General features: G+C 38.6%; 1 protein-coding gene across 1 annotated transcript; it reads right to left on the bottom strand.

The window, feature by feature from the left end:
• Window positions 1–348: 348 nt before the first annotated feature.
• Window positions 349–14406, bottom strand: lgsn (lengsin, lens protein with glutamine synthetase domain). The gene is made up of 3 exons (XM_003230524.4): window positions 13153–14406; window positions 9000–9181; window positions 349–7130 (listed from the first exon to the last, which is right to left on the bottom strand). Exons 1-3 carry the CDS (start codon window positions 13883–13885, stop codon window positions 5931–5933), a joined length of 2115 nt encoding a protein of 704 aa, XP_003230572.3. The 5' UTR covers window positions 13886–14406; the 3' UTR covers window positions 349–5930.
• Window positions 14407–16323: the final 1917 nt, after the last annotated feature.

The raw sequence follows: 16323 nt of genomic DNA, 5'->3' as shown, positions 1-16323 counted from the left end.
TAACTGCACTGAACTTCATTTTATGAATATACAATGGCTATATAATTCCATTTGAAACTGCAATGTAAATGTGGCCTATGACATACAACATAGACCCAAACAGGTACATGCTATCCTTGATATGTGTGATAAGTAAAGGTAAAGGTTTCCCCTGACGTTTAGTCCAGTCGTGACCAACTCTGGGGGTTGGTGCTCATCTCCATTTCTAAGCCGAAGAGCCGGCATTGTCCATAGACATCTCCAGGTCATGTGGCTGCATGACTGCATGGAGCATGTGTGATAGACATGACAAAAACTCAGTGATATGGTTCTTCAGATCTATAAACAGGTGAAAGACTTCAGACCACATTCAGAAGAAGATGCAAGATAAACAAGCACCATTTTATTCATACTTCATTGATAGCTGTTTTGTTCACAAATAAATCTGATATTCTGCAAATACATTGTAGAGCCAAGTCAAAATGCACTTTTCTGTTAAGTGCTGTGACATCTATGAATACCATATAAATGTAGGCATACAGAGATTGTGACCTTATTTTATTTCAACATTTCACTGCTTTGTTTTGTTTATAAATTGAAGAAAAAATCCAATGGGTAGCCACCAACACATGAGTGGACTTCTAGTCATACAGCAGAACTTTCCCTTTCCTTTCTCTTTTGTGCCTTTAAACACACATCTCCAAAATCTGTTCTGATCTTCTATATTGGATTTTGGAGAGGGGAGCAGAGTATAGAAATGGGGAAAGGAATCAATTCCAATATAGCAAAAGTGAGGAAAGGGGGGGGGGGCAAGTATGCCACATGGAAAATATGAGCATCACTTTGCAACCCTGACCTCCCCATAGCTTCTATAATCCCCAAATAAATTGCTATCCAAAACTGCCCTCAAAAGAACAGAATGTCTACACATACATGCCCACAAAAAGGTGGTGGTTGGTACTTTCCTGCCTTCATTTCTGCTTTTTTTGTAACAGGGGTGACTTGAGAAACTGCAAGTCACTTCTGGTGTGAGAGAATTGGCCATCTGCAAGGACGTTGCCCAGATGTTTGGAGCTGACAGAGGGAGCTCAACTCACTCTCCCCGGGTTTGAACTACTGACCTGTTGGTCAGCAGTCCTGCCAGCACAAGGGTTTCACCCATTGAGCCACCAGGGGCTCCTTCATTACTCCTCAAAGCCCCTACTCAAAAGTTAGCCATATTTGGACCCATTTCTGGAACTGCAAATAACACAATCATTTCTGGTTATAGTAGAAGCAACCTTGTGGTGGTCATTAGGGGGAGTAAAGCAGTGGGTTTATGAAAGTCTACAATACTTGAATTCCTCTGATTTTATTCTAGTCTATACATGAAGAACAAATAACCAAGGGAATCCAGAAGTTGTTGGAACTACTTCAGAAACACTTGGGGATGATGGTTGTGGAATGCTTCTTCTCCATGCAATAAATTCCTGATAGGCCAAAGAACAGTGTTCTTAGCCCATTAACTCCATGTACCAGTTTTCTATTATGGGACGTGGGGAAAAATGTGTGCGCATGCATACATGTAATAAAAACAACATTTAGAAATATGATTTTCTCAATGGCAGGCAGAAATAGAATTCTTGATTTCACCGGAAAACAATACAACATTAATTTCACAGAATTCAGTCTCTTGGCAATTGTCTCATTTTTTTTCACATTGTGTGACTGTCAAATGTAACATGTTGGCCAAAAAATCTAAACATAATAGAGTTAAAATACTGTTCTGTAAATACAAGTTAATAGAGTATAAAAATGGCAGAGATGAACAGATTCTTTCATTAGGGCATGGCATTAAAGGGCATTGGGGTATATCACATTCTAGATAAAGATATGCTGATTAAAAGAAACATTGCCCTGCTATATAGGGGCTTTACTGCATCAAATGATATAAGCTAATATTCGAAGCTCAGTGCCAATATGTGAAATACTGAACTTTCAAAATCAATATGTTTTGGCTAAGCAAAGCTACAAAATCTGGAGGTTCAGACATATCTTCCAGTAGCCTTGCAGCATGACAGATATCATTTTGCAGCTTAAATAATAAATGCTGTGCCCTTTATTGCTTGTAGCATCTCCAGTGACTTCTTATGAAATGAAGCAGACCAACTTCACACTTTAAATTGAAACCAATCCTGTACAATAAAATATTTATATTTGTAAATAAAAAAGGAATCATTAGCATCACACAGTAGGAACCTTCCTGTAGTAAGTTAGATGAGGAAAGGGAAAAAAATTTCTAGTATATAACCCAAGGCATGCATTTGTTGCTCTTTTTGTCAATGTTTACGTGTTATTAATTAAATCTTCTCTTTAGATGCATGTGCTTTGGTCTTACTTTGAGAGTATCCCAAGAGTGGAGGCCGGCTTCCAGGACGCTATTTCAGGTAGAAGATAGGAGAGACAAGTTCTTCCCATTTCTTCTTCCAGCTGTTGTTCCTGGAACACCTTCCCAAATCTACTCTGGTAGAGGGAAGTGGAAATAAGCAAAATTCCAAAGGAAGTGGAAATAAACAAAGGTCCATAGTAATGTGTCCTTAGGCCCTAGGCACTCCTGTATTCATCTGTATTCAACTTGCCTTGTCCCGATATACCACAAGGGAAGGGAAGGCATCATTCCAAAACCTCTCCTGTTGACCTCTATGGACCTCAAAACATTCATAGCTAATTAGCTATTTAAAAAAGGAAGTTGAAAATATATTTTGAATTTTTGGAATAAGCAAATAATTCATTAAATCAGAAATAAGCAAGCAATCAATTAAATCAGGGTGAGGGAATATTTCACCCTCCAGACACTTCTAGTATTCAACTCCCTTTGTCCTTCTTCATTTATTATATTGCTTTGGGTTGATGGAAGTTGCAACCCAACAACATCAGGAGGGCCTCACAGTTCATATCTATGCATTTAATCATTATGTACAATCTTGCATAAAGATCCCATTTATCCCCATTGATTCTTTTACTGCATATATTGAGGTACATCCAATTCATTCCGTAGGTGAGCCTGAACAATGCTTTTATTTCTGTCCTCTTAGTTAAACAAGGTGGGCTAATGATTTTGTTGCTGCTTCCTGCCCTTAATGTTTTATGTATTGATGTGGAAGAAAGGATGGTATGGATGACCCAGAATAAAGTACCTTCCTCATTATGTTGTATTATTTAAATACCAGCCAGAATCCTGTTGAGGGTTTATGGATGTGTCAACATCATAGTTACAATACTAGGCAGTAAATCCCATTTTGTTCTATTACCAAGACACAACTTCTGTAATCACTGGGGTCCATTCCCTTCTTGCTTGGGAACCAGCTGATTGACAATCAGGCCTCCTTCCATAAGCAATCTTCAGTGCAACAGTCAGATGCAGGGGCCTTCTCACAAAAAGAGCACTTATGCAAGAAAATGTTAGTTAGTTGCTTCTGATTTTAAAGGGAACAGATCCTTGTCAATTGCAGTGTCTGCTGTCTGGGGGACATTCATGCTCCCTATATACCTGTCCCCTAAACTAGGGGCTATGTAGAGTTTGTGAGTAGAAAACCATCATGAGGATATAACTCTAGGAATTTCATCACATTAAGAGTGGGACTCGCCATGCATTGTGGCTAATTCGTCGGGGCCCAGTGTGGGCCGTGGGGAACCCATCACCCCATGCCCCACATTGCCTGGGTTCCACCTCACCCCATCCCATGGGAGAAACATTCACCACCTGTCTTCCCCCCATTTTTGCCTATGCAGTACAGGAAACTTCCCATGTTGCCGCCACAGCAGCTTACCATGCTCCCATTTCACTTATGGTATGGAGTCCCACCAGAAGTAAATCAACATCATGGGATGGCAGCCGGCAGGCTCCATGATGCAAGTGAAGTAGGGGCATCATACAATGGGCAATTTTGCTAGTCTGTTGAGGCTGTAGGTCAGTGGTGTCAAACTTGTGGCCCTCCATGTGTTTTGGACCTCAGCTCCCAGAATTCTTGACAATTAGACAAGCTGGCTAGGGCTTTGGGAGTTGGAGGCCCAAACATCTGTAGGGTCACAGGTTTGACATCATGCTCTAGGAAGGTTATGCATTCAAACTGTCCAATAGGCCAGAATGGCTATTAGTTCTGGTGTAAAACTGTTTCTTGGGGGGGGGGGCATACATTTAAAAATCTTAAGACTAAACATTCATGAATATAAAATAATTGTGCTCTTCTTTTCAGCTAATGATTCCTATCTCTGTTGTGATGGATGAAATGAAAAAATAATGTGAATTATAGCCATGTTGCTGTGAAGAGTTTAGAAATGGGGTGCTGAATGTTGAAGAGAAGACTGAATGAAAGCCAAAGTAAAAAAAAATGTTCTTCCATGGTTGCATGTAAATGTTTTTGTTGTTACATTATACAAGTGGTTGTGTTGGGAAGGGAAAGAAATGCCTAGAATGTTGAGCCAATGAATGGTGACTAGCCAAGAGACAGACAGGGAGGCAATGAAAATTGTTGGTTATTGACACTTGGTATGATGTAAGATGTGGAGATGAGAGCTAGAAAGTGTTAGGTCAGCATTGATTTGTTATTTTGGAATATAGATAGTATGAGGGTAGAGTTAATACAGAAATGGCTAGTTGGGCAGGAGAGGTTGCCCAGGGCCTCATCTTGGGAGAAAGGCAGGTTTTAAATTAAATAAATATATGAATATACAAACTTTCTACTAACAGAAAAGAGAAAGCAACAGAGCTATTTTGCAACCACATGCATCTAAACACAAAATGAATATGTCTGTTTCAGAGAATACATTTTTATACATTTTTAAAGGTTTCAGGATTTCACATACAAGCACCTTTTCATTGGTTGCATTTGTTTAATCAGATTTGCCACATTGGTCATGACAACAAATCCTAAAAAGGGATGAACTCTGGGTACAGGTACCCTAATCAGGGCAAGGAATTTTAAAAATAGTAAGCATCATAGGAATGATGAGGCTTATCTCAACATCTGAGTCAAATAACTACTCAAAAGAAATATAGAAGGGCATTCCTGAATAGCAGTGTTATGCTGTCTAGGGAAGATGGCATCACAGACATCCTCTTTGTATGTTACATGCAGCTTTTATTTTGTTATTCTCTAACAAGAGGAGAAGACCACGCTTGGCTAGAATTCAGTGTGATCAGACCAGGGTTCACATGTGGATTTTTCATCTAAATGTTCTTACCATGAAGGAGACATTTTATTTAGATTGAACTAGGGACTAAAGAGAAATGTCTCCTTCATTCATGCTGCATTTCAGATAAAAACCCTCCCTTACCTGTAACTAATTAGGGAGGGAAATAAGATTTGTAGCTGTATTAATTAGTCTCAAGAGAGAGAACATCTAGTTTGGCCCAGAAAAAGGCCGCATACAGAAATACACATCCACATTAAAAATTCTGTAAAATTAAAGCTATCTACCAAGAAACAATAATAACACTTGATATCTTCAGGTGGCTTTTATATGTATCTCACTGTAATCCTTACAAGAAGCTTGTAAGAATCACAGTTACTATATCCCACCCTCCAAATTGTATGTGAGAACCTGAAGCAACGAGAAGAGGTCCTGATGGATACCACCTACTGAGATTGTGGAAGGTGTGAGATTAGAAATTGGGATTTGTTGATTCCTAATTCAAGCTCTTAAAATGCATTTGCACTATAGAATGAATGCAGTTTGATATCATAGTGCCATGATGCAATGCTATAGAATGATAGAAGTTGTAGTTTTACAGGGTCTTTAGCCGTCTCTGCTAAAGAGTGCTGGTGTCTTACCAAACTCCAAATTCCAAGATTCCATAACACTGAGCCATGGCCGATACAGTGGTGTCAAAAGGGATTAATTCTTCCATTGTAGATGCATCCATAGTCATTTAAAACTAAGCCAGCTGCAAACCTTTTGTCTAGCTCATACTAGATAAAATACTCAAAAAATTTATTCCTTTCCACATCCATTTCTTCTGTTTCCATCTCATACTGTTTCATGGCAACAAAATATCGGACAAAGTTGTCACCCAAGGCTTTCCTGATACACTCATCTGCCTGAAGCGCAACAAGAGCATCTTCCAGCTTCAGAGGAATGGTTGATGGTTTCAAAGAAGCAGAGCCCTCAGTTTCTTCTGAGCCTTCTTGAAAGCTGAGCCCTCTCCTAATGCCATCCAGGCCTGCTGCAATTGTAGCTGACAACACCAAATAGGGATTTGCTGTAGATGAGCCCAGCTTGTTTTCTATACGAGGTCCTCTTTCCCCATGGCTTTTGAGATTAAATGCACAGCTGTTATCATTACATGCCCATTTGGCAACAACAGTGTCCTTTGAATCCTTGCTGTATGCATAGTAGCGTTTACGGCAACTAGTGGTTGGAGCCATTAGGCAACTGAGAGCTGCTGCATGCACCAGTAGTCCAGCAAACCAGCTCTTTCCTATGTCAGTGAACTCTGGACCTCCAGGACCAATAGAAAACAAATTATCCTGCCCATTGCTGTCCCAAAGACTATGAGAGAAGATGCCCGAGTTGCAAAATCCATTCTCTGTGAAAAAGGTGGCAATGTAGTTATACTTTTTAGCCACTTCCTTGATGCCTGTTCGGAAAGTGAAGGCATTGTCAGCTGCCCCGATGCCAAACTCTGGGTGGAGGGAGATCTCCATTTGCCCAGGTCCTGTAGAAGAGGAGAAGCTCTCAATGTTTGCCCCAGCATGATACATTCCATCAATGAGGTCCTGGATGAAAGACTGGTCATGGTTACTTAGGATGGTTGCAGCAGGGAAAGATATTGTCTTTGAATTTACAATTTCAGCAATGCCATAAATACAGAACTCATAAGTGAAGCTGGAATACAAAGCAAAGCCACTGTCTCGGAGCTGCATCAGCTGTTGTTTGGCAATGTGTCTGGGTGAAGTCAATAGAGGGTTGCCCATTACAGTGAAGGAATCACATATCACCCTTGCAGTTTCTTCAGCCCATGGTAACACCCGAAAAGTTGATAAATCTGGACTCAGGATTATGTCACAGTTGAAATTGCTTGCAGTTATCTGTTTTATTTCACTAATCGTAGGATTCAGGGTCAGCTCGAGATAACCTCTGGGCATGGAGACACCATGGATTGCTTTGGTCTATAGACAGGGAGGAAGAGCAGACAATGGTGCTTTAGACATTAGAACACTGTAGAGATAATGTATTATTACAATTTCATCCCTAATCGTTTTTATGCCTTTGTGGGTTCACATTCTAGGCAAGACTTCAAAATGAGAGATGACAGCAATATTCCCATAGAGAAATTTCACATTGTACTTTGTGGGTCTGAATGTTCCTTTAGAGTTATTGAGTGCCCCATGATAGCACACATACAAACATCCATAGAAGCATTCAACAAATGAGAAGGTGCTGTGGTCAGGGAGTCAAAAAGCATGCAATCTCATTTTCTAGATTTTGGTTCATTTCTCTGAATCTTTCAATTTACATCCAGTATCAAACAACCACAGTGAACACATTGGGTCGCATCTGATTTCTCAATACTAAGGAGACTGGATTGGTTAATACTTCTCAGAAAGATCACCAGGGATTCAAAGCTGGGCTAAGAAAGATCCTGCCTGAAACCATAATGTTTCAAGATCTGTTTTAGATGACATGGCTTATATTCATCCTACCATTCATTCAAAAGCATGTGGTGTACAAGGAGAACAGACAATATCATGAACTACAGCTAGAGGGAGGACATCTTTCAAAATACAGCTATTCTTACATACACCCAACTACTCCAATTAATTCTTTTTCATCTCACATTTTCAGCTGCTTTTAAAATGTCCCAGTCTAGAGATGTGGAAATTGGCTGGTAATAGCCCCTGGATCTCCAATGGATGATCACAGACCTGGACTACAGTACTCATGTTAATGAATAGCTTTCATTCTAAAACAAATTGCTTAAATCCTAGTTCCCTAACTCAGGAGTTTATCCTTCATTGTAAACTGCTTTTATGTGGCTTGTTTAATTGTCACAAATCAACTTGTTTACCAAGATCTTTTCCCCACTTTTCCACTTACTAGGATTTGTTTCCCAACTTTCCATTCATGATCTCAGAAGGGACTAACAACCAAGTGATTTATCTTTCCATACTGTCTTCATTTTAAAATGCAGATCGTTTGGAGAAATCTAAGTTAGGTATCCCTCACTTTGAAGGAACAACAGGAAAAAATTTTGATATTACTCTGCCATCTTCCATGAGCATTAAACTCCTGAGAAAAGAGTTTATTTCTCCCCTAAATGGCATCAGTCTAAGAAAATGGACTTAAGACCTAGAGGTAAAAACAACAGCAACAATCCTGCAGTTGCTGTTTAGTTTCAGAGGAACTTCAGCATAAAAGAGAGAAAAAAACAACAAGCTCCATTACATTTACAGTCATCCTGGCATACGTTTTGCAATGATCACAAACTGAAACCTGAAATATTCATGACAAGGTTAAAGCTGAAGTGTAATATATGCACCGGCCATGCTGAGAATCATATAAAAAGGCTCTTTGAGATCACTACTTTCTGTACCCAAAATTCCAACATCTTAGCCTCATTCATTGGCTTACCAGCTTGGCCAATTTTATTATTAAGCCATCATGCAATCATTTTTGTTTCTTTTATTATTGGCTTTTGGTATTCTTTTGTAATTTGCAGATGTCAAATAAAACAGCATCTGTGTGGATGGAGTCAAAGTAAAAAGAATATATCAGCAGAAGAAGATTCTTGGATATGCTAAGAAAACCAATCTTGACTGGTTAATTATTTTTGCAATTGTGCAAAGGCTGATGAATGACTGGTTATGTAGTGGGAGGGTGGTTAAATAAGCTAAAATCCTTAGAGGTACTTGAAAAATTAAATAATAATTATTTGTGGTAAACTTTAAGTGAATTGCATGTGATAAAGGCTTATGTGGTGTATTGCTTGCTTAGAATCAAGAAATGCAGAAGTCTTGCAAAAGATACAAACAACATACCCGGAAAAAGCGAGAAGGGATGCTCTTTGATCTTGACACTCCGTGAAGGTCTGTTGCTTCAAACCTGACAACATGAATGTTGTCTCTGGCCATCTGTTCTTTAATGTGTTCAATTTCAGAGATCAACTGAAGAGGAATACGATTGCCAGCAATCTTTACATCAGGTTTATCACTGTATTCTTCTAAAAAAATGGAAATACAATCTTTTTCAGTCAAAGTTGAAAGTCACCAGTGTTGTCATGCCTTCTCTACACAGCAATAGAGATGTAATTATTCAGTAATTGCCTTCTTGAATGAAGTAACAGGAAATGTCAGCTATTTTCCTTCCACAGCTAGGAAGTCTTTGAAAACTGTCTATTCACAATTCTGGATTTCTTTTATGAAAAAAAATTGATACATGGTTCATTTGTACAGAAATAAAACAACATGATATTCAGGAAATATTTTCTGTGCATAAAATAATATTTCTACACAGACATATTCTTTCCTGCGTAGAAAACAGGGTTTCCTGCAAATCAATTACATCAATCCAGAAAGGTTAGTTATACACTGTAGAATTAATGCATTTTGAAACTGCTTTAACTGCCATAGATCAATGCTGTGAAATACTGGGATTTGTAGTTTGTTGAGGCACCTGCACTCTTTGGCAGAAAAAAAACCCAATAGAACTTGAAAAATTACAAATTCCAGGATTCTGTAGCATTGAGCCATGGTAATTAAAGTAATGCCAAGCTGCATTAATTCTGTAGTATGGGTGAACCTTAATTCCCAATTGCAGCATTTTCTATGCAAGAACTAATATTTCTTAATATCATTTTTCATCTTCCCATCCCTACACAGCACAGAATCCTCCACAGAGTTATTTATATGTGGCTTGCTCTGAGAAATGCAACATGCATTTAGTTCCATGTTAGAAGAGGCAGAACATATCTTAAGGCTGAATACAGATCACAACCTAGCAGCCTACACAGATCGGGTAGGAAATGCATCACTTCTAAAAAGTGAGAGAAAATCAATGAATATGACTGCAATCCTAAACATGCTTCCTAACTGGGGGAGTACACATTACGGCACTTACTTCTGACTAAGCACCCATAAGGCACACTGTCATTTGTTACAAATCTGGTGGATGCTACATGGATTATAGGATGATGGAGGAAGAGAAGGAAAAGGGGGGGGGGCTTTAAGAAACTCTGCTGATACAGGTCTATAGATGGGAGGAAAACCGTATCTATTTCCACAATATGAACTTCAATGCAATAGCAGAAAAACAATAATACTCTCATTCTTGTGCTCTGGGATCAGAGGTTGGAAAAGTAACTTTTCAGGCCTACATCCATTAACTACAGTCAATGAACATGATATCAAAGATGGATACCATTTACAACAATCTTGTAAATTCCATTAATTCAATTGTCTTATACTTGCTGGAATTGGCAAATGGTCTTGGATTGCATGCTGGTTTGAGTGATTCTTAGGTCTACAGTTCAAAAATCCCAAAATACACAACACAATCCTGTGCATTAGTTTTACAGCTTTAAGGGTAATTAATATAATATTTCATCAAGCATTTGCAGAGGTCTAAAGCTCCCATCACAGAACTGAACCCTCACCAAGAGGTTTATTCTAGCTAGCAGAGGTGTAAAGAAGGGAAGGACAATGCTTTTCATTTCATTAATTGCCATCAATTTAGCTTTAACTAATGTCAACTTTGCACACAAGAAACACCCCCCTCCCAAGATATGGTATTAATAGCCTTGGTTAGGTCTTGCATTCTCAGGGTCATGGTTTTCCTTGACTGAGTGTGTGTGTGTGTGTGTGTGTGTGTGTGTGTGTGTGTGTGTGTGTGTGTATATATATATATATATATATATATATATATATATATATATATATATATATATCTGTAATATGACTTTCCTCTTTTCCCACTGCCTTCCATTTTACCAAGCATTACCCTGGCCAAAGCACATTTTGGTGCCTTAAATGTTAGCCCAGGTTCTGGGTATATTTGACCTGCTGATTCCAAAAATGGTACCAGGTTTACCTTCAGCTCTAGTTTTTCAGATACAGAATACATGCCATCTGCTCACCCACAGAAAATAATGATAATCATGATCTATCCAATGCAGTTTTATGAATCAGCACCCCAAATAACTCCCCACCCAGAAAACAAGCCTATAATCCAAGACACCAAGAATTTTTTTGGTTGGACTGTGTATCATCTCATGTCCAAAGTACAATATCTTTAGTTTTTACTACTTCCCGAGATCAATGCACTACAGTTATTTTAAAAGCAAGTAGTAATCCAGATTAATCCATCATGTGATGATAGCATTAATATTTAGTTTATTAACTTAATCCAAACTAATAATTTCATTCAATTGTTAATTATTTCCCAGAAACCTAATTAACGGAGATGCATTGGCATTCCTAACAGCTTTGAGTTGCTTCATTGAGCTATAGGCATGTATTCTCTGCTTCCTCTTCATTTCTTTCACCGTGGTTTTGAATTCAAGCCCTCCCGTAGGAATAATTGCTTTAAGCATTAGGGTTATAGAGAAGCAATTTTTACTATACAAATCGTGATCATCTCCAAACCCGGGGGGCAGGGGAGGAGGTTGAGTCAACAAATCTAAATGCTTTTCAAAGCTGTTGACTCAGTAGGAACCTCTGTCTGAGGGCAAAAACAAATGTCATGTTGTTTGTGTTAATAAAATTCATGTGCATAATTATTTTCTGATGTATGAGGGGATGGAAACCATTTTGTCCCAGAGAATGTTTCATGTTTCACTGAAATAAGACATCAATGACACTGACAAAAATCCACCCAAACCTCTCCCCACACCCCACAAAAAACATGTTATTTGCAACAGGAAGCATACTATTAGTGGCAGGAAATTAATATCATGTTGACTTTGAAAGGAAGAAATATTCTAACTGTAGTGAACAACTCAGTGTAATTATTAAATAAGACCAGGGCACTTATATCTGATAGTTTTCCACACTTTACTGAGTTCATAGTAAATAAAATATAAGCAGAACAGCGATGGACAACTTCAGAAGGTTCAAGGTCCAGTTCTCCCCTTTGTCATGGACTATCGCCAAACTCATCACCCCACTACTGAAAATCTGGCAGTATTGAATTTCAGTGACAAATTGCTAAACACCATTGACGTAATCACCAGCCACATTTAAACCAACATTTGGTACTTTTTGCTATTCACTCCAGTAGTTTGTTGCTCACATTTGGTGGCACTCTTTTTGGGAAGACTTGGGGAGCTGTAATTATTTCATAGTATAAGCTGTGGGGCATCGTGTAAACAACAGATCTTTCTGTATGGTACATAAGAGCCATCACTACCATTGCCTGCAAGATTGTTTGGTTCTACCACTGCTACTTTATAATGACTTTGCTTTGTTGTTTGAACAATAGATTTAATGTTGTGTTATTAGTTTATAGTGATTTTTCTGCCCTTGTTCCTTCTAACCCATGTATGGATCTTATAAACAGAGAAAGAAACACACAAATCAATTTTATTAATAGTCTCTTAAAGAAGCAGTGGTGAATGTGGGCCACTAGATGTTGTTGGATTACTGTGCTATGTTATTTGTCGTGTGTCTTCAAGTCATTTCTGATTTAAGGCAACCTTAAGACATCCTTATCATGGGTTTTTATTAGCAAGATTTGTTTGGGGAGGTTGCCGTTGCTTTTCTCTGAGGGTGAGAGAATGTGACCTGCCTAAGGTCACCCAGTGGGTTCCATGCCAACAGAGGCTCAAATCCTAGTCTAATGGATTCCTAATCCATCATTTGAACTGTTGTCCATTGACAGTTGAATTTCACCCAGTGGATCAGCACTGGATCTGTTTTGTTGTATGTTGTATTAATAGTAAATATGTTATTTTATTATGGTTGTGTGTTGTATATTTTGTGTTGGTAATTGAATGCTTTACCTACGTTGGAAACTGCCCTGATTCTCTTCGGGGGAGATAGAGTAATATACAAATAAAGTTTTACATATATTTTATTTTTTATTTAACCTCACATAATCCTACGGTGGATGGGAGTTGCAGTCCAATGACATATGGCAGGTCCACATGTCCCACCCTGCCATACAAGCATATTGAAGATGGAGACTTAACATACTTACCAACTGCAACATCAATTTTAGGTCCTGGAATGCTGTCTGCATTTGGGGAAGTTGTCTGGTGTTTCTCAGTAGGATCCTTCAGATCATCAGTCTGAGATTGATGCTCATCCATCCCAGCAGAGATATGAACTAATGGCACCCTGCCTTCTTGCTTTCCTCCATGTCTGTGCATAGGAGGGACTTTCTGGTCACCTCCCCTTAAACGTGGATTTAACATTTCCATGCCCTGGCCTTGCTTATCAGTAGACTTCATCAGAGGTATATGGAAAGAAGTCCCACTGATTTTCCTACTGTTTCTGGTCCTGGTACTCAGGAGTGGACTCTCCCTCAGCAGGTATTTCAACTCCCGCAAAGTTTCTTTGGAAATTCCTGAGCCCAGAGCAAAAGGATCTTTGCTGTCTTCTTTTTCCTGAGTTGCTACCAAATGATCTCTGTTCTTTCCCTCGATTGTGTGGGACTCACACCCATCCAAGGCTGCATCAGTTTTTCGAAAATCCTTTGGGATGGTCCCTGTATCTTCCCAGTCTCCCGCTGGATCCAGCTGCACAAGATTTTCATTTTTACTCTCTGTTCCTAATGTCTGATCTTCTGGGCTAGTTTCACATGGATCCTCTCTGCCCTCTTGTGGGTCTACTTGGGAATGACAGTTTTGAGGAGAGTAATCTGCTGCTTTCCACACTGCTGGTGATTCCTGAAGATGTTTATCTGACCCATCCTTTATTTGATCAGACATGTTTGCAGGGCGATAAGCATCCGCTGTATCACCGATTGCAATGAGGATCTGTTTCTCACTGACTTTGACTCGTCTTTCACGCCTTAATCCACATATACAGTTGCCATCAACTTCTTCGTTTTCATTTCCAGCAGTGCTCTGCAACCATCAGCAAATATCAGCAATATGCTCCAGTCAAATGAAACATGCACAAGAACTGCATCACTTTTTAAATTTACAATTTCTAAATCTGATCCATGTATTGAATAGATTCAGCTCAGGGTATCAGATCCAAAACATAACTTGTAGATAAATAGAAACCATAATGAAGAAATTTACAAATGATATAAAGTATAGAACATAGGCTAAAAGAGAGTTTGGAAATGTTACTTTTAAACTATAGCCCCCCCAAATCCCTCAACTAATATGGCCATGAACATGCTGAGAGATAAATCCAGGGTCCAAATTTTATAAGGGGTTCCCTTTGTTTTATGGCCAGAAACAGGGTTGTTGTATGTTTTCCGGGCTGTATGGCCATGTTCCAGAAGTATTCTCTCCTGACGTTTCGCCCACATGTATGGCAGGCATCCTCAGAGGTAGTGAGGTATGGAGTTTCTCCATACCTCACAGCCTCTGAGGATGCCTGCCATCGATGTGGGCGAAACGTCAGGAGAGAATACTTCTGGAACATGGCCATACAGCCCAGAAAACATACAACAACCCTGTGATCCCGGCCATGAAAGCCTTTGACAACACATATGGCCAGAAAGTTTGCCATTTATAGGATTGGCATGTGTCCTTTGTTATTAGAAATGTTTTTATTGGAGAATTTTATTTTATATAAATTGAATGAGATGAGATCTTCATGAAGACATAAATATGAGGATCCTGTAAGTTATGAATGTGGACAAACATGGTTAAATTAATTTATATAAATATTTTCATTAGAACTCAAACTTGTTATGATAGCTACTTCCTGACTGTTGACACTGCAAGTTAAGGGCTTTAACTGTAACTTGATGGCATTTTGAAAACCTAGTAACCTTCCCAAGATATTTAATGCCTACAAGAAGAAACCCACATTATCGGTTGCTGAATGATGACTTAACACATTCAAATCCCACTGATTCAATGGGTCTATAAGCACGAGACAAGCAACAGTATAGATGTGCCTTGGTTAACAGACCCCCTAAGAGTGAAGGGGGCAAAGTAATTTTATATCCCAGAAATTTAAATTATTACAAAAGTGGAGGTTGGTGAACGAAAACAAATCAGTCCATGGATACATCTTGGAAATGTTGCGAAGACCCAAAATATTTTGTTTACTTGTGCAATACTTGCCTGGCCTGGTGGTCCTTTCACATGTGCATGCCTTCCACTCTAAATAAAAGACCTGATGAATTATGTTCGCACTGTTCTTCTTTTCTGCAAAGAAAACAACTGTCTTATGAACAGGAAAATATGAGATGCTTTTGATGTTGGAAACACATTATATGTGACAAAATGTTGCTTTCTGCTCCAAAACAAAAGAAAACCAACATGTATTTTTCACAAAGAATATGTCCTGAATTGTTAAAATGCAATGCCTGCTTTTTCTCATTACGTTTGCAAACTCTTGAGAAGACAAGGTTTCCAGCATTTTTCCTAATATTACTTCCATCCTCATGGTCCAGTCAAGTTGAAATTACCCATAAGCTAGGTGAAGTTATTTTGGCATATATGGCAAAAGAAATTCACAACCCCTAACTTTTCATTCTTGGAAGTATAATAAAGAATTCATTAAAATGTTGTTCCCCCTTCATGATAAAACTTAGAGCTTAGGCTTTATACAGTTGTGTGTCTGGCAGTGAGTACCAACAACTAGGCCATTACAATATTTTAACACATCTAAAGAGTTCAGCAGGATTTTCCTATCAAAATGGAGATGACATTCCAAGAGTATGAATCAAAATTTAAATGGCCCAAAAAATCAGTTGTAGAATTTGGGTGAAGTGGAAAATCTCAGAAAGGGCTTGAAAAGGGAAGAATTACAAGGCAGGCATTTTTACCTTCTGTCTAAAAATACCATCTGGAAATCAAAAGACGTAAGGGTATGTTTTTTGGAAAACTGAAGTAAATGCTGCGCAGTACAGCAATAAACAGAACCAATGACAGCCATTTGATTATATAGTTAATTGGATTTAAGCATTGGTCATTAAGAGGTTTTGTCTTCAGATAGATTATATTGGGGGTTTTTTTTGCTAGAGAGTATGGGATACTGTGGTCCAAACATGTAGGAAACTGAGCTGGCAAGTATTCATATTTTAAGGAAAAATATTTTATGTGGAAGGAACATTTTTTAAAATTGCACTCATTTGTGTAATTTGAACTCTTATCGGCCTTAGACAAAAATTGCAGTCCAATGAAATCCATATAACTCTCACTCCTGCATTAACCTGTTCTTCCTTACAGAATTGGGT

The sequence above is a fragment of the Anolis carolinensis genome, chromosome 1 (assembly GCF_035594765.1).
Source record: "Anolis carolinensis isolate JA03-04 chromosome 1, rAnoCar3.1.pri, whole genome shotgun sequence".
Taxonomy (NCBI): Eukaryota; Metazoa; Chordata; class Lepidosauria; order Squamata; family Dactyloidae; genus Anolis; species Anolis carolinensis.
The sequence above is the reverse complement of the archived record's forward strand: the minus strand, read 5'-3'. Positions and strand labels throughout refer to the sequence as shown.

Coding starts and splice junctions, on each gene's coding strand:
- lgsn (XM_003230524.4), bottom strand. CDS start 13,885: ATGTCTGATCAAATAAAGGATGGGTCAGATAAACATCTTCAGGAATCA. Junction 9,182..13,152: donor TAAAATTGATGTTGCAGTTG/GTAAGTATGTTA, acceptor CCATTTTTTTAG/AAGAATACAGTGATAAACCT. Junction 7,131..8,999: donor TCCCTTCTCGCTTTTTCCGG/GTATGTTGTTTG, acceptor CCCTGTCTATAG/ACCAAAGCAATCCATGGTGT.